Genomic DNA, 19,248 nt, shown 5'->3' on the forward strand with positions numbered 1-19,248 from the left:
TCAATTCCCAGTCAGGGAACTAGATTTCACAGGATGCAACTAAACAGATCCCACATGCTGCAATGAAGATCAGAGATTCCCTGTCATGCAACCAGGACCCGGGGCAGCCAAATAAATAAACACACTTTAAAAAATAATGTTTGTTCTCGGCCCGCTCCCAGCCGCCAGAATACAGGGGGTCACCGCTGCTGATGACTGCTGCCATCGTGTGTGTTATTTACTGGGAGTGCACGGGGCGGGGGGCGGGGGGGAGGTGCAATGATGTGCAAAAGTGCAGCAACCAGGGAGATCTGGGGCGGACACTGAGGGGCGCACTGTCTAGTGACAGCAGCAACCCAGTGTGTCCTCTCGGTGTTGGCCTGAGGAAGAGGCTTTGGTGCTGCCAAAAGGTGGTGGCTGTTGGCGCTGGCGACGGAGCACCTTTGAGCCAGGACCGAGAGACGAGGTTTGCTCTCCGCCCACAGAAATGAGCCGTGAGGCTGCACCAGCGGTACCTACTGGAACCTCAATGTGTGCACCATCCTCCCAGAGCATGCCTGCCCTGACTGACACTGCTGCGGCCAACAATGACCTGGCGAGTCTTTTTGAGTGACCGGTCTGCTTTGACTATGTGTTGCCGCCCATTTTTCCCTGTCAATGTGGCCGTCTCATTTGCCTCAACTGTTGCCCAAAGCTCACGCATTTTCCGACTTGCCGGGGCCCATTGGGGTCCACTCGCAACTTGGCTATGGACAAAGTGGCCAATTCAGTACTTTTCCCTTGTACATATACCTCTCCTGGATGTGAACTAACTCTGCCATCCACAGAAAAGGCAGACCGCGAAGAGCTCTGTGAGTTTAGGCCTTGCTCCTGTCCATTCCCTGGTGTTGCCTGTAAATGGCAAGGCTCTCTGGACGCTGTTGTGCCACATCTGCTGCATCACCATGAGTCCGTGACAAGCCTACAGGGAGGGGATACAGCTTTCCTTGCTATAGACATTAACCTTCCTGGTGCTGTTGACTGCGTGATGGTGCAGTCCTGTTTTGACTTTGACTTCGTGCCAGTCTTGGAGAAACAGGAAAACCAAGATGGTCACCAGCAACTCTTTGCGACTGTACAGCTGATAGGAACATGCGAGCAAGCTAAAAATTCTGCGTATTGACTTGAGCTAAATGCTCATAGGCGGCGATTGGCTTGGGAAGCCACTCCTCGATCTATTCATGAGGGAATTGCAACAGCCATTATGAACAGTGACTGCCTAGTCTTTGACACCAGCATTGCACAGAGTTTTGCAGAAAATGGCAATTTATGCATCATTGTAACTATTTCCATGTGTTGAAATGGCAAACAAACATTTTCTGGCCAGTGTTTAAAACCATTGCATTCAATTTAGACTGCAGTGGGTTGCCATGCCCTTCTCCAGGGAATCTCTGTGACCCAGGGATCTAACCCATGTCTCTTAGGTTTCCTGCATTGGCAAGTGGGTTCTTTTCCACTAGCGCCACCTGGATAACCCAGTCTAATAGCCCTAGAAAATTATCTACCTCCTAATTCTTGAAACTTGTGACAGTTACTTACATGGCAAAAAAAGACTTTGTATATGTGATTAAGTGAAGGATCTAGAGACAGGAAGATTATCTTGATTATCTGATGGGCTCTAAATGTAACCACAAGTGTCCTTATAAGAGGGAGCCTGAGAGAGATTTGAGATAGACAGGAGAGGAGATGCACACACAGAGGAGGTGGCATTATGACCATGGAGGAAGACATTGGAGAGATGGGGCCATAAGCCAAAAAATGCTAGCAGCCACCAGAAATGTCCAGGGTCACTCCACCCCCAGAAGAGGAGCTGATGTCCAACTTGGAGGTGCAAATGCCCTCCTATCCCCTCCTGCTGGCTAGAGCTGTGTCTGCTATAAAAGAAGGACAAGCAGCACCTAGAAGCCAGGAGGTCTCTGGGAAGAAGGCTGCCCTGTCCACGGTCTCCTCAGCTTGCAGAGCCCATTTCCACAGAGGATTCAGTGCACACAGCACTGTGTGTGTGTTCACGAATGAATTCTCCGCAGTAACCAACCAACACCCCAATGCCAGTGATGTCACACAATAATAAACATCACAAACTAAAACCTGTCTTCCTGATTCATAGGTGGACTTCCAAGTAGTGGCAGAGGACCCCAGGCTCCTTGTAAACTGACTTCCCTCTCTTGGGCCTCTCGACCTCCAAAAGATGAACAAAAGGCACATGAAGAAAACACTACTGTTTGTTAAGTATATACATCATTTTAGCACAAGCTCCATTTAGCAGGACTGGCCATATGACCCCATCCCTGTGCAAAAGGTGTGGGAAATGTAGTTTATGGCTGGGCAGCTGCTTTGCAGTAGCTCAACACTAGCGAAGATGAAGCATGAGTTTTGGGGATAGCCATCTGTCACTGTCACTCCCTGTCAGATGGGTGTGGTCCCCAGGAATCTCAGGCTGGGCCAAGCAAGTGAACTGTTCAAGGTCACACAGTTAGATCCATGATTACAAACTTGGTGTCCACTCTCCCAGCTCCTCGTGCCACGCCATTGGACCAACCAGTTCTGTGCTTTGAATTTTAGGAAAAATCTTCAGCCTGGTACTTCATGTTATGAAGCAGTTTTAATTAGAGAATGTCACTTCATCCTCAAAGTGTTTTGGCAAAGGAGGTGGGAAATAAGTTTTCCCCACAGATCTGGAGAAGGAAATGGCAACCCACTCCAGTATTCTTCCCCGGAGAATCCCATCCACACAATGAGTTAATATGCATTCGGGCTTCCCCAGTGGCTCAGTGGGGAAAGAATCCACCTGCAGTGCAAGAGACAGAGGAGACATGGATTCAGTTCCTAGATTGGGAAGATCCCTTGGAGAAGGAAATGGCAACTCATTTCAATATTTTTGCCTGAAAAATCTCATTGACAGTGGAGCCTGGCAGGCTATAGTCCAATGGGTTGCAAAGAGCCAGACACGACTGAGCAACAAAGCACACAGCACAGAGTATGTGTGACCCCAGGAGTGCCCACTCCCAAAGCTGTGTCACACCAGCAGTGTTTATATCCCAGTCCCTGAGACTGTGAGTGTTCAAACCCTATATGAGTGACCCCAGAAGTGTTGACTCCCCACTGTGTGTGACTCCACAAACGTCCATTCCCCAATATGTGTGATCCTGCTGCTGCTGCTGCTAAGTCGCTTCAGTCGTGTCCGACTCTGTGCGACCCCATAGACGGCAGCCCACCAGGCTCCCCCGTCCCTGGGATTCTCCAGGCAAGAACACTGGAGTGGGTTGCCATTGCCTTCTCCAATGCATGAAAGTGAAAAGTGAAAGTGAAGTCACTGAGTCATATCCAACTCTCAGCAACCCCATGGACTGCAGCCTACCAGGCTCCTCCGTCCATGGGATTTTCCAGGCAAGAGTACTGGAGTGGGGTGCCATTGCCTTCTCCATGTATGACCCTATGAAGGTCTAAATACCCATATGTGTGACCCCAGAGCCACACACACCACAGCCTGTGACCTCAGCAGAGTCCACTCCCCAGTCTATACTGAGGAGTATCCATTAACCACTCTGTGTGACCACAGGAGTATACACCCTCAGTCCCTAGTCCAAGGGGTGCCAATTCATCACTTCTTTGACCACAAGAATGTCTGTACCCTTTCACTGAGACTGCAGTGATGTCTACAACACAGCCTATGTGACCACAGGACTGTCCTAGCCTCAGTCACTATGACCCTGGGAGTGTCCTCGCCTCTGTGGGACACCATGGATGCTCACACTCCAGTCTGTGCAACCTGAGGAGAGTCCAGTCCACAACATGTGTGATTTCAGGTGTCCATTACCCAGTGTGTTTAACTTCCAAAGTGTCCCAAACCCTCTGTGACCCTTGGAGTGTTCATGCCTCTGAGCGCCCTCACATCTGTCCATGCTCCAGCCTGTGTGACTTCAGGAGTGTCCAAACCACCATCACTGTGGCCCCTCATCTCTCCACACCTATTCTGTGTGACTTCACAGTTGCCCACACCTTAGGTTGTCTGATCCTGGAAGCACACATCCCAGTCTGAGTGACCCTAGAGGCTCCACACTACAATCTGTGCAAATCCAAGGGTGTCCGTGCCTCAGGCTATCTGACCTCAGAGGTGTCCACACCCCAGTATGTGTAAGCCTACGAATATCTACTAACCAGTCCAGGTGACTCAGGAGTATCCACTCCCTAGTGTGTTTGAGCTCAGCAGTGTCCACATACCAATCTGTCTGACCCCAGGACCATCCACAGTCTAGTTTGTTTCACTGCAACCATATCGACACACTAGCCAATCTGACTGCAGAAGTGTCTATACTCCACTCTATGTGATTCCAAGAGTGTGCAGTGTCCAGTGTGTGTGACTTCTGGAAAGCTCAGATCTCCATCAGAGTAACTAAGGCTGTTCACAGTGTATGCTGCTTCATATGGGCATCACGCTCCTGTCTATGTGGCCCCAGGAGTGTTTACACCCCACTCCATGTGACTCCAGGATGATCACACCCCTGTCTCTGTGACCCCAAGGGTGTCCAGACACAAATCACCCAATGGTATGTTCTGAGATGGTACTAGATTCCTTATCACTGCTATTCCAGCATACCCTCTGTGGGTGTGAGCTGGGGTTGGTCTGCTCCTCAGCTCCCTCCAACACCATAAAGGGTCTCTTGTATCCCTATTTCCTCTCACTCTCTCCAGTGGACCATGCAGTTTCCATATCCCCTATCCCTGGCCACATGCACGCATACACACCCACACCCCCAAATAGAAAGTCCCAGCCCCAGCCCCTGCAGGTCTTGTAGAAAGCAAAGGTCAAGGCAGCCTGCCTTCTGCTGCAGACCCCACCCCACAGAGCCCACCCCACAGACAGCAGTGGAGTAAAGGCACCACTGATGAGAGTGAAACCTTCCAAGACCTTGTGAAACATCTAAATAAAAATTGGACACCCTCCTCGCCAGCTAGACTGTCAGGTCCATGTGGGCAGGGACATTTGTCTTACTCTCTGATGTCTCCCCAGCGCCAAGAACAGTGCTTGGTACACAGATCCCATTCATTAGGTGTCCATCGAATGAATGAACCCTTGACCCAGCAATCACACTTCTAACTCAGTGTGCACACACATGCACAGAGCTGTGTGCTCAAGACTGGCAGGAGCAAACAGCTGGGAAAACCTTGTAAATGCCCATTTCTAGCCAATGATAGCTGCAGAGTAAAACAAATGGTGGGGGTTTATACTGTACCTCAGAGCACCCACCTAACACGATACAGAATGAATGGAACCTGTGTGTACCTGTGGGGTGGGGATGCCTTCCACGGGACATGCTGTTGACCAGGAAAAATAGGTGGGAGATGGTTATGGTGACTCTGCGTGTGTGTGTGTGTGTGTGTATAAGGAAACACTAGAAACTGACTTCAGTGGTCATTTTTGGAGAGTGGAACTGGGGATCACCAGTGTAGTTCATATACTGGATGTACTCTTGGAACCTTTTATACAAACCTATGTGGGCTGTGTACTAAGTCTCTTCAGTCGTGTCCGACTCTTTGCAACCCCATGAACTATAGCCCACCAGGCTCCTCTGTCCATGGGATTCTCCAGGCAAAAATACTAGAATGGGTTGCCATTTCCTCCTCCAGGGGCTCTTCCCAACCCAAAGATCGAAACTGCATCTCTTATGTCTCCTGCATGGGCAGGTGTGATCTGTAGCACTAGTGCTACCTGGGAAGCCCATACAAACCTATATTCAGGTGTAATTCTTCATAAAGGAAAATCTTAAGCAAAACCAATATGCACAGCACAAAGCATTTGTGTGTCTGTCTGAGTGGGTATCTAGGGTGTGTCTAGGTACAAGAATCTAAAACTCACATGCCCCAGGGGCTGGACAGGTCATTAACAAGAGAAAGGGCACTCAGCTCAGGGCAAGGTGAACAGCAATGGGGCTGCTGAATGTTCCCTCTCAGCAGTGGAGGGTAAGGATGGGGTTGAGAAAGGGGTGGGAAGGGGAGGACTTCAGAGCTCACACCCCGAAAGCATTCATAAACTCACACCCTGGGACAGAGAACATTTAATAGCTTTGAGATCTTGGCTTGGAAACAGATCCATTATAAATTAGTGTAGCTATACTCTAACTCAGACTGTTCCTAACTTCATATGCCGGACATAAACTCCCAAACAAATCAAAGATCTCACAACTTGGGAGACACACTCTAAATAGATCAGAGATCTCACACCCTAGAATAAAGGTCCTCCCCAAACTTCAGGATGGGTAGTTTTTCTATGTTATTACAAAGTAATCCTTAATTGTGGACTGAATGTTTGTGTCTCCTTCCCCAAATCCATGTGTTGAGGCTCCCAATGTGATATATTAGGGGCTTTAGGAAGGTATTATGGTTAGATGAAGTCATGAGGGTAAAACCCTCAAGATGGCATTAGTACCCGTATAAGAAGACACCAGAGGGACTTCCCTGGCAGTCCAGCAATTAAGATTCTGCACTTCCATTGCAGGGGCTATGGGTTCAGTACCTGGTCAGGGAGCTTTTTAAAAAAGAAGACATTAGAAAGTTTGTTCTTTCTCTCTGCCATGTGAGGACCTGGCAAGAAGGTGGCCATCTGCAAGCCAGGAAGAGAGATGTTATCAGAACCCAACCATACTAGCACTCTGGTCTTGGACTTCTGGCCTCCAGAATGGTAAGAAAATAAATTACTGTTTCAGCTACCCTGTCTATAGTACTATATTATGGTGCCCTGAGCTGGCTAAGACACCTTAGGCTTTCACTTTCCAGGCCCTGTGTTTTATGTCAGAGTCCTTGTACTTGCACCGTCTACCTCTGTCAACACCAGCAGTCCCTAGTCAGTGGCCCTCCCATTCCTGCCCCTTGATCTGCAGGCATTGAGCCAGAGGGCTATCTGGAGGCTGGGGCTAAGACACTTAGCCTACCACACTGCGCCATCTGCACTCCAGGCTGCCAGCCAGGATGTGGAGTTGGACTTTGGAGAAGGTGAATGGGGTGGCCCCCGGGGGTCTTGGGGCACGGGTACTGGCAGTAAGGCTGAGAGTTCCCAGCTGGGCCTGGCAACCTGCTTCCCTTCTCTGTGGCTGTCCCAGTGTGCTTTCATCCATTTCCCCACCCTCTTCCTTCTTCTTTCCTCTATCAAAGACAAGCAGAGGGCAGCAGAGGGACATAGAAAGCCCCTGCTCTAACACAACAGCAGACTGTCAGCAGGTCTGCAGGAGTGGGCAGCCGCTCAGCTCCGCTCCCTAGGGGCGGCTCCAGGAGCCGGTTCAGCCAGGGCCATTGGGGTGGAGCGGGACAGGGAGCGTCCAGGAAAGAGCGCTGCTCTTGAGGTTTGCTAAAAGAATTCCAAGGGCCACTGGCACCTCGAAGGAAACCTTGAAAAGGACTTTGTAGGAAGATAGAAGCTGTCCCTGTGGAGGAGGCCAGAGGGAGGCTATAGTATTTTGGACATTCTAGTTTATACATATTTACATATATAATACACATATAGACATATATTTAGTTGTGAGAAATAAAGTGGATTATGCTTTATGCAGTGCTTAGAACAGAGCTTGACACATAGTCAGCTTAAGTGTGTTGCTTGTAGAAAGGGAATGGCGCCTGCTGTTCCAAGTAAACAATGAATGTTGCCCAGACTCATGCCAGCAGCCACTGCAGCTGCCTCCCAACAATGCGCCCTGGGGGCATTTAGGAGAAATACCCTAGGTAGTTAAGTACACTGGCCCTAGGTAGTTAAGATGCATACCTGAGAAAAGATTTCAATGAGCCCAGACTCTTGCATCCTCTCATACATAGAAAAGTGCTAAAATCATTAACTTGAGAAGGCTGCTTTTTGTGATTAGCAGTAATATTTTGATGTTTGACTACATGGTTTTTTTTTTTTTTCCAGCAAAAATTCCAGAATATCTAGAGTCCTCCCTTACCTATCTGGAGCAGCTCCTCAAAGCTATCTGAGCAGCTGTCTCCAGGGCTATTGTCCTCAGTCCTCAGTCAAGTCCTGAAATATTATATAACTCAACAACTTTTAGGTTGTGCATTTTTCTTCAGTCATTTTTTTTAAAACCAGCCTCCCTAACCTCATCTCGAAACCCTGCATGATCTCGCCGGGCCTTCCCTTCTTCCTGTCCCACTCACTCTCGGATTCCAAGCCACATGGGCCTTCTTCCAGTTCCTCAAGAGAGCCAGCTTTGCTTATCCTTGAATTTGCAAGGATGGAGCTCCACGTCTGCAAAGCAGAATTGGGGAGTGAATGTGAGCTAGTAGGGCGCTGGACAATGGAAGGAGTTAGTTGAGTTGATTTCCAAATACTTATCAGATTTGGAGGATGTGGCTAAAGCAGTTTAAAGCAGTGCTCAGAGAAAAATCTATAGCTCTAAATGTGTATAGATGTAAAAACTTGAAAATCAAGTACCTCAGCTTCCATATCAGGAGTCTGGCAAAGGAACAGCAAATTGAACCCTGAGAAAGTGGAAGGAAGGAAATTATAAAGAGAGCAGAAACTTGGGAAATGGGAAACATACAACAGAGAAAATTAATGTCAAAAATTGGTTCTTTGAACAGATTAAGAAACTATTAGTAAATTCTGTTTTCTCAATAAGAGAAAAAACATAAAATACCAATATCAGGACTTAAAGGGGAGTGCTATTATCAATCCTACAGACATTAAAAGGTTAATAAGATTTTTAATACATAGAACATAAGTTTCAGTGAAGCTCAAATGGCAATCATTTCCCCAGTTCTACGGCCTCTGTGTTCATATGGATACTCTGTATCCATGAGGACAGCAGAACTTAAGACCATTTCTAATGCCTCCTTCACTCATGAAAATAGAAAAGCACAGTATTTTTTTTAAGCTGGGGCTCAAGTGAAAGCAACTGTTTAAAATGTAAGGTTTTTTTTTAATGTAATGGTTTCAAATGGAATTGAACACAGCAGAATAGAACAGAAGCCAGATTTTGTGCCAGGCACTGGGTCTAATTATTGTAGTGAAGTGAAGTAAAGTTGCTCAGTCGTGTCTGACTCTCCGACCCCATGGACTGTAGCCTACCAGGCTCCTCTGTTCATGGGATTTTCCAGGCAATAGTACTGGAGTGGATTGCCATTTCCTTCTCCAGGGGATCTTCCCGACCCAGGGATCGAATCCGGGTCTCCCGCATTGTAGACGGATGCTTTACCATCTGAGCCACCAGGGAAGTCCAATTATTATAGTAGATATTCATTAATTGAACAAATATTATAGAACATCTGCTAGCTGTTTGGGACACAGTGGGGAACAAAACAGAAATTTCTACGCTTATGAAGCTTATATTCTAATCAGGGAGACAGATACTAGCATGTGCAAAAGGCCCCGAGGCTAAAGGTTCAGGGATGGCCCTTATGAGGAACAGGCAAAAGGACAATGTGGCTTGGAATCCAAGAGCAATGAATGAGGGGACTTCCCTGATGGTCCAGTGCTTGAGGATCTGCCTTGCAACACAGGGACACAGGTTCAATTCTTGATGGGGGAACTAAGATCCCACATGCCAGCAGGGCAACTACGCCCAGGCACCTCAACTATAGAGCCCATGTACTCTGGAGCCCATGAGCCACAACGAAGGATCCCAAGTGCCATAACTAAGAACTGACGCAGTGAGAATAAATAAATAAATAGGTTGCAAAGATTGAGGGTCACAGTACAGAGAGTCTGGATTTTAACAAGATGACCACAGCATCATCATCATCAACTCTTATAGCACTTGCTGTCAGGCATTGCTGTAAGATTTTTTTATTTTTGGCCACACTGCCCAGCTTGTGGGATATTAGTTCCCCAACCAGGAGCCAAACCCAGGCCCCTGGCAGTGAAAGCACCAAGTCCTAACCACTGGACCACCAGGGAACTTCTCCCAACTTTTTTTTTTTAAGCTGTTCACAACAGTTCTATAAAACACATAAAAAAATCATACCCATTTTCCAGAAATGGAAACCAAACTCTCTCAGCCCAGATAGCAAGTAAATATCAGTCTGGCTCCCCAATATATTTTTTTAACCACTATACTCTGCAATTTATGGTGCATAGGCATTTTATAATCCTGTAGCAGATATAATGTAAATATACAAATTACTGAAGAACTCCAATCAAGAAAAAGATCTGGTGGGAGGTGTGCTGAAGGCAGGAAATGAGTGGTGGGTGGTGTGCCCTCCCCCTAGGTGTCACTGCTGATCTGTAGGCACACATGCCCAGAAACATCACTGCATCTGAGATGCTCCCTTCTTGTCTTGTCCTCTGTGATTAACTGTGGAGTGATAAAGGAAGGGACTGAGTTTTAAATTGGCCAATAAAAGGCTTATACTCATGGAAGTGGGCCTCCTCTGTTCTTATTATTTCTTATAAAAGAGATGAATTTCAGCTCTGGGAAAACAAGGGAGAGTTTGGTTTTTGGTCTCAACTCTCCTATCTTCCAAAAACCAAATTCTCCCTTGTTCTATAAAGCAGCTTGTTTTGAAGAGTAGCCTGGGGGGTGGCAAGCTGAATTCCATCATTAGCCCACTAGTAACATTATGTGGAACTGTCTTAAAAAACCAACAAATGAGTCCATTTTTAAACATGCACCTCCTTTAAAAAAAAAATTACAGGGCATTGTAGTATGGTAGTTCAGAGAAAGAACTGTGGTGATCAGCATCAACAAAATGCCATTGGTAAACTCATAAGGGATTTAAACCTGACTTAAGTTGATTACCTTTGGAGAAGGAAATAGCAACCCACTCCAGTATTCTTGCCTGGAGAATCCCATAGATAGAGGAACCTTGCAGGCTACAGTCCATGGGGTCGCAAGAGTCGGACACCACTGAGTGACTTTCACTTCACTCCTATCTTCACCTCTATCCCTCTGGAAGGAGGAAAAGAATAAGAAAACAGTGGAGGGTGGTCATGGCAGACACATGGACTCTTGTGAACCCACACATGAGCAATAAGTACTGAAGATTCCTCCCAGGACTTTCCCCTTGGAATGGGGGTAGAAGGAAGTATAGTCACTGGGGAGGTGAGGGGAAGTGGGGAGAAGGAAACACAGGAAACATGGGTGTGACCAGTGGCAGTGTGGTCTCTTTTGACTCTTTTTTTTTTCTTTTTTTAGTCATGGAGGGACAACAGTCGGACCCCTTCCCTGTGTCTTATCCATAGACTTGACCACATTGTGATGACAGTAAAGAGACTCAAAGACACCACTATGTTTTATTCCAAGATCCTGGGCATGGAGGTCATGACTTTTGAGGTAACAACTTCCCCAAATTCCAAACTGCAGCTGGGGTAAAATTTGATTATACTATTTTAAAAAGTAGCCTAAAACTCCAAAACACACACACACAATTTAAAAATTTAAAAAGGACCAGTGGAGGAGATTCCAAACTCTGAATAGTGGGACTTCACTATTCAGTGAATAAAGGGAGGGAAGGAAGGGAGGAAATAACCACAGCATAATGTGAGAGAACTTTCCAGTCCTTATATGGAGAGTTAACTGAGTATCCAGCATGTTTACACCTAGATATGTTCCTAAGAAATTGTAGAACATCAAAATAAATACAAAGCTCCTAGAAGTTTTCAGAGAGGTTAAAAAGTAGTTCAACTACAAAGGAAAAGGAAATGTAGACTTCAGATTTCCCAAGAGTCAGAGACCAGAAGACAACAGAATAACAACTTCAAGATTCTGAGCGAAAACATTTCAACCCAGAATTCTATGACCAGACAAATTATTAATCAAGGTGGGTGTAGAATAAAACATTCTTAGGCATATTAATAAAAAGACTCAGAAACCTGGCCTACTTGCTTTCAAAATTACTTGAGAATATGTTATCAAAATGAGTGATTAATCCAGGAATAAGACATCAAAGTCAGGAAACAGTGGATTCTAAGAGGAAGATCCAGAAAGATACCTAGAACACAATCAGTCCAGTTTGGGTCAGGAAAACGAATGTCCCCAAGAAAAATGGATCCAAGGTAAAAAGGTTTCCAGAGACTGAATACAATCCTTGAGAATTTGGAACAAATCCCAATGTGGGAGATGCAGAGACACTGATTGCCTTCAATGGAAAGGGCCCATGAATGGCAAACAGAGTAAAACAAATGTAAAATTAACATAGAATGTGTGCTCTGTGCTGTGTGCTTGGTCTCTCAGTTGTGTCCAACTCTACAACCCTATGGACTGTAGCCCGCCAGGCCCCTCTGCCCATAGAATTCTCCAGGCAAGAATATTGGAGTAGGGTGCCATTTCCTACTCCAGGAGATCTTCCCAACTCAGGGATCGGACCCGAGTCTCTTGGATCTCCTGAATTTCCAGATGGATTCTTTACTACTAGCACCACCTGGGAAGCTCCAACATCCAATGTCATGCATAAAAATAAAATTATGCAGTATCAGACTGGATTTATACACAGCAAGATGGACGGGTCTTAAAAAGATCACGCTGAACGAAAAATGGCAAAGCCAAATCATGTCCATAGCACAATACCACTTATAAGATACACACATAAAACAATAATACACCTTTTCCAATAACTTATGAAAACCAAAGAATGAACATCAAACACATTATAATCATTGCCTATGTTGGGGACAGGAATGAAGACTGGAGATAAAGAGATTAAGTATACAAATAAAACTAGAGAAGGGCCTTGCATGCATCAACAATAATAGGCATATGAAGCCTCAGCCCTTGGTATCTGGATACACTGGAGTGAAATTTCAGTACATCTAGGATCAAGAAAAGTCTTAAAAGCTGCAAGAGTGGAGGGTGGATGCATCATATCTAAAAGAAATGAAAACAGATTAACATCAGACGTCTTATCAGCAATACCAGATTCAGGAAGACAATGAAGCCACATATAAAAGGCTATGGGAAAATAACCTACAACCTCAAGTTCTATACTCAGCTGAACTATCATTCAACTGAAATAAAGTCATTTTCTGATAGAATGAGTGTAGTATCAGCCATGGTGATATGAAGGGAGTATAAAAGTGATTTTTTTTTTAATGGCAGAAGTCTCATCCTCCTGCTTAACCAGAACAAATGCATACAGATTCTTTTCTGTGTGGTGTCTATGGAGTGGGGGAAATAGCTTTATGAAAAAGTAAAATATTTTGCCATTAAATACATAAATAAATAAAAATGGCAGAAGTTGACAGGCACAGGAGAAAGAGGCAAGATGAAGAGGATAGTTGGGTCAATGAGATACTATGTTTATCCATCAAAACATTAAGGTGCAAGTGGGTTATTTTTAAATTGTAAAGGAATCAAAACAGGAGCTAAAAGTGATGACATAATTCTATTGGGAGGGGTAGTATTGTGGATGAGCTAAATTCTCATTTATCATAGCAGGAAAAAGATAGAAAATGTCTGAAGTTGCCAAATCAAGAAATAGTGGCACGTCAGTTAGGGACTGTTTGGAGGCACGTGGGAGAAAACTTAATTGGGTTAAGCTAAGTGGGCTAAATAAAATAGAGTTTTCTCTTTTTCTCGTTCAACAATCAGTCTAGAGGTAGGCAGGCAGGGTGTGGGCAGTGGCTGAAAGGAGGAAATGAGTAGGCAAAAAGCGTCAGCTCAGTGGGGTGGGAAGGTTTTCAGAAGCATGGCTCAGAGCCTCTGCTAACATTTCATTGTCCAGCCTTCCATGGCTGCCCAGCAAGGAATGCTGGGAAATGCAGGTTTTTAAAGCTGGGTGCACAATAGACCCCACTGAAACTTGGGTTGTGTTTAAAAGAAAAAGGGGAGAAATTTATATAAAGCAGGCAGATTATAGTCTCTGCCATGGATAGTATCAACATATTATTTGGAGGTATGGAAATAATTTCCAGAAGAAACACATACACACATTGAAAGCATTTGCCTCTAGGGAACAAGATAAGAGTGGGTACCAAGTGGCTATTTTTCATCAAAGCCTTGTTCTATTTCTTTTTTAACCTTGTTGGGGTAGATAGGGGGCTGTGCCTCACACTCACCTTGGAGGTTTAGTTCTAGGTTGTTTTCTCCCCCCATATAGGGAGACCAGAAAGCATTGTGTTTTGGAGACCAGAAATTTAACCTCCACGAGGTGGGAAAGGACTTTTAATCCAAAGCCACTCACCTGGTCCCCGGCTCCCTGGATATATGCCTGATCACAAAGATGCATTTGGAGGAAATGGTCCAGTGCCTCAAGGTGAGTCAAACTTCCATCTTCTTTTGAGAAAGCTGCTACAGATGCAATGAAAACAGAAGCATGACTCAAACTTCAGACATAACAGGTTTCATCACATCCATATAAGGTTTGCACACCATTGTTTACTCATTATCATGGACATAATTTTCCCCATAAACAAATGTATTTTAAAAGAAAACTTTACATCACCCTTGTGGAAAACAGTATACCTAAACTCTATTTATATAAATACATTTGTGTAAAAAGAAAATGTTCAACCAAGTAAGTGGAAATCCATCATATCTTGGCATAAAGGGGAGGCAATTATAAAAACAAAGAGCTGTAAAAACATCACAGTGTCATTAGATTCTAGCCACTTCTGCTTCCCCCAATCTCTGGGCTTGACAAAGTTAGGTTGGTTAGAGAGGTAACAAGGACTTCGCATCCACCAGACACTTTCTTCTTGGTATAATCAGAAGGATTGAAAGAGGACTGAACAGGGAATAATTTCTGACTCACTATAATTTTTTTTTTACTCACTGTAATTTAATTTAGTATACTTGTAATACTTAAGATGATTTCATGTGAAGGGGACATTGGTTCTCCTTTTGGGGAACAAAGATTGAGGTATTAAATATATTTTGTGCAAATTGACCTGGACTCTTTTGGAAAATATCAGTGAAAAAGTCTGGCTTGGAAGTAAAGTGGGTAAAGCATAGGGGTTAAGGGTATGGACTATGGCCCAGACTTGCCTGGGTTTGAATTCTGACTCTGCCACTTACTAGGTACATTATCATCCCCATTTGATGGATGAGGAAACTGAGGTGCTGAGCAGTTAGGTACTCTGCTTGAGGTCATACAGCTGTTAAATAGCTGGGAGGGAGAGGAGAATGGTAGGAGATGAAGTGTGAAAGATACAGGGGTGTTCTAGGCCATGGTAAAGAATGAAATTTTGGTCTCAAATATGGTCTGTGAATGAATGATTTTTGTTCTCTCCTCCCACTTCAGGCTTGTGATGTCATTGAGGAGGGTCCAGTCCCCAGAACAGGGGCAAAAGGGCCTATTATGTCCATCTACCTCCAAGACCCTGACAGAAACCTGAGAGGGGTCCCAACTATATCTCCTCATGATGGAGGTTAGTTCTCTGCCATTCTATCCCCTGCCATGTCACCCCCTCCCTTCCTTCCTGCAAACCCTCACCCAGGTCCAGAAACCTCTAAGGACTGAGGACTTGGGCACTTCATGCATTTTGCTGGGTGATCTGAGGTGGGTTTGGAACCAACATGTCTGAGAGTCCCCTATCCAAGCTGCCCCAATAAATAACTTTCAATTAACATGAGCTCTTTATTATTACTGTCTCAGCATTATATATGGCTGTTTTTCTAGAACATAAGGTCTCTGAGCTATTTGGGGGTCAGTGGCCAGGGGGTATGACATCTCTGAGGACCAAATTCAGGGTCATCAGCTTGGGATTCAAGGTCCCTGATAGATTTCTCCTTGTCAGTGAGCTTACCCTTTTCATCCTTTTTGATTCAGCTCACTCCAGCCAGGTGCTGCCTGATGTTTATTCCACCCAGCTGGTTTGACTGAACTCCAAGATCTCTGCAATTCCCATGGGGCCTTCAAGGGCCAGCCCAGATAATACTACCTCCTCCTAGAGCACCTTAGCTGGTTTCAGCCCTGCAGAATGTGGCACTTTCTACATTTGGATCTGGTAGGTTCAGACTCATCTCAACTGAGACGCTCCTCCAAACAAGAGAAGACAGATGGGACAAGAATAAATTTTCTCTGTTTCTGTCCTCTTCCCCCACCATTTACTGATTCAGTCAATCAATAAACATACATTGAGCACCTACTGTGTGCTTGGGCCTGTTCCAGGCATTGGAAAGACAGTGTTGAACAGAAGAGATAAGCTTATCTATGTTTGTGGAGCTGCCATTCTGGTGGGAGAGACAGAAAAGAAACAAAATTAAGTAAGGAAAATATCAAGTATGTTAGAGGATGATAGGTGCTTTGGGAAAGTGGCAACAGATTAAAAAAAAAAACTGAAGCATTTCCCAATATGTAATAGGATGGTCAGGGAAATCTCACTGAGAAAGAGACATTTTAGCCCAGACATGAAAAGATGAGGGAGGGAGCTGTGCCAATAGTTACAGGAAGATCATAGCAGGCAGAGAGGATAACCAGTGCAAAGGCCCTGATACATGCAGGGGCCTGGTGTCTGTGAGGAGCAGTGAGGAGGCTAGTACAGAGGAAGAGTGAATGGGTGGAGCGGCAGGAGGTGAGGTGGGAGAGGTTGGGGGGACAGATGGTGTGGGGCCTCATGGGCCATGGAGAGGACTCTGGTTTTTACTCTGAGTGACAGGGGAGCCACAGGAGGGTCATGAGCAGAGGAGAACTGTGATCTGACTTAGGATTTAACAAGCTCCCTTTGGATGCTTTGAGGAAAATAGACTACAAGGTTGAGGGTGGAAGCTGGGGGACCCTGAGGAGGAGGTTACTGCAGTGGCTGAGATGAGTAACACTGGTGCTGGTGGGAGAGGTGGTAAAAAGTGGTTAGATTCTGGAGATACTCTGAAGACAGAGACTGCATGAGTTCACCAAGAGAGAAAATGTCAACTAGAGAAGAGGCCCAAGGACATTTAGAGTTCTGAAACAAGAGGAGGAACCAGTGAATGAGGCAGGCAAAGAGGAAAGGGGAGAGTACAGATCCCTAGGCAAATAAGAGATGGATGAAGGAGTACATATGAGACTCTCTTTAAGGTGAGGGAGCCCCTAGTCTTGTGGACTCTGGTCTCTTAAACAGTCTCCAGGTGGTAGTTTAGCCATGCCCTATGAGTAAATTCCCAGGGACCCCCCAAAATGCTGGGGATAGAGGATGGTTAAGGATGTGAGTTTTAGCACATGAAAGGCTTTGCCAAAAGCTGTAGCAGGTTTCCTGCCTATTTTTTACAAAAATAACTTGCCTTGGACCCAGATGCTATGTGCCAAGAGATAGATGATTTATGGAAGGAAGGAAGGAACAAAGGAAGGATGGAAGGAAAGGAATAATGGAAGGGAAGAAAGAAGGAAGGAAGGGCAGTAAATGGATAGATGAATAAAGGGGTAGGTGGACAGGTGGATGGATAGATGGGTGGGGAGGTGGAAGGATGGATAGACTGATATCCCCTGCCCCAGGAAAAAAACTCTTCCACATGTGTGTGCACATAGACATATGAGTTTGTAAGTTGCAGGTTTGCTGTAATAAAGAAAAGACTGTAAACAACCCAGATGTCCATCAGCAGATGAATGGTTAACCAAAATATGGTATATTCATTCCATGGAATACTACTTGGCAATTAAAGGGAATGAACTTAAGAGGTCATCATTACTTGATACCAAAACCAGACAAAGACATAGTAAGAAAAAACAACTATAGACCAATATCACTTATGAATATAGATATAAAAATCTTCAACAAAATACTAGTAAATACTAGAATGCAGTAACATATAAAAGGATTATACACCATAACCAAGTAGGATTTATCCCTGGGATGTAAGATTAGTTCAACATGTGAAAATCAATTAATGTAATATACCATATTAAGAGAATAAAAGACAAAATCCACAGGATCTTAATAGATACAGAAAAAAGCATTTGACAAAATTCAATACCCTTTCATGATAAAACACTCAACAATGGGTGATTCACAGTGATGTACAGCAGAAACCAACACAACATTTAAAGCAATTATCCTCCAATTACAAGTAAATTAAAACAAAAACACAAAACACTCAAAAAACTAGGAATAGAAGAGAACTTCCTCAACCTGATAAAGGGCATCTACAAAAACTCTACAGCTAACATCATATTTAATGGTGAAAGACTGAATACTTTTTCCTGAAGATGAGGAACAAAACAAGGATATCCCCTCTCAGCACTTCAATATTGTACTGGAGGTCCTAGTCTGGGTAATTAGGCAAGAAAAAGAAATAAAAGACATCCATATTGGAAAGAAAGAATTATACAATCTCTATTTGCAGATAACATTATCTTGTACACAGAAAATCTTAAGGAATCCACAACAAAGCCACTACAACAAAGCTCTGTAAGGTTGTAAGACACAAGATCATAGAAAACTTGATTGTATTTCTATACACTAGCAAAGAAAAACCCACAAGTGAAATTAATAAAACAATTTCATTTACAACAGCATCAGAAAAATAAAATACTTAGTAATACACTTAACAAAAGATGGGCAAGATTTATACATTGAAAACTATAAAACATTGTTGAAAGAAATTAATAATACCTAAATAAAAACACATCACATGTTTATGAATTACAAACTTCATAGCATTAGGATAGCAATACTCCCCAAATTGATCTACAAATTTAGTGCAATTCCTATCAGAATCCCAGCTTACTTCTTTGCAGAAGTTGACAGACTGACCCTAAAATTCAAGTGGAAATGTTGGGGATCCAGAATAGCTACAAAACTATTGAAAAAGAAACACAGAGTTGGAATACTTGCACATCCCAACTTAAAAACTTACTACATAATATGGCAATCAAGACTGAGTGGTACTGACATAAAGATAAATATACAGATCAATGGAATAGAATTGAGAGTCCAGAAATAAATTTATGCACCATGGGCAATTGATTTTGACAAGAGTGCCAAGACATTTCAATGGGGGAAGGAATAGTCTTTTCAACAAATGGTGCAGGGACAGCTGGATATACACATGGAAAGAATTAAACTGGACCCTACTTTGCATTAAAATAACTCAAAATGGATCAAAGACTTAAATATTAAGCACTAAAACTATAAAACTTTTAGAAGAAAACCTAGGCATAAATCTTCACAACCTTGGATTAGGCAACGGTTTCCTAGATATGACACCTAAAGCATAGCAACCAAAGAGAAAAATAAATAAACTGGACTTCTTCAAAGCTAAAAACTTTTGGGAATTCCCTGGTTGCCCAGTGGTTAGGACTCCATGTTCTCACTGTCAAGGTCCTGGGTTCAACCTCTGCTCAGAGAACTAAGATTCCACAAGCTGCATGATGCATCCAAGAGAAAAAAGGCTA

At 44.2% G+C, this 19,248-nt stretch overlaps 1 protein-coding gene and 1 pseudogene across 1 annotated transcript; both read left to right on the top strand.

The window, feature by feature from the left end:
- The first annotated feature begins 333 nt into the window (after window positions 1-333).
- Window positions 334-1,318, top strand: LOC120882098 (annotated as a pseudogene).
- A 4,625-nt stretch (window positions 1,319-5,943) lies between these two features.
- On the top strand, window positions 5,944-15,758 carry GLOD5 (glyoxalase domain containing 5). The gene is given in 7 exon segments (XM_040265321.1): window positions 5,944-5,979; window positions 6,943-7,008; window positions 7,231-7,233; window positions 11,139-11,276; window positions 14,038-14,193; window positions 15,181-15,307; window positions 15,709-15,758. Coding segments are annotated over 7 exon segments (576 nt in total).
- Window positions 15,759-19,248: the final 3,490 nt, after the last annotated feature.

The sequence above is a fragment of the Oryx dammah genome, unplaced genomic scaffold (genome assembly GCF_014754425.2).
Source record: "Oryx dammah isolate SB20612 unplaced genomic scaffold, SCBI_Odam_1.1 HiC_scaffold_23, whole genome shotgun sequence".
NCBI lineage: Eukaryota > Metazoa > Chordata > Mammalia > Artiodactyla > Bovidae > Oryx > Oryx dammah.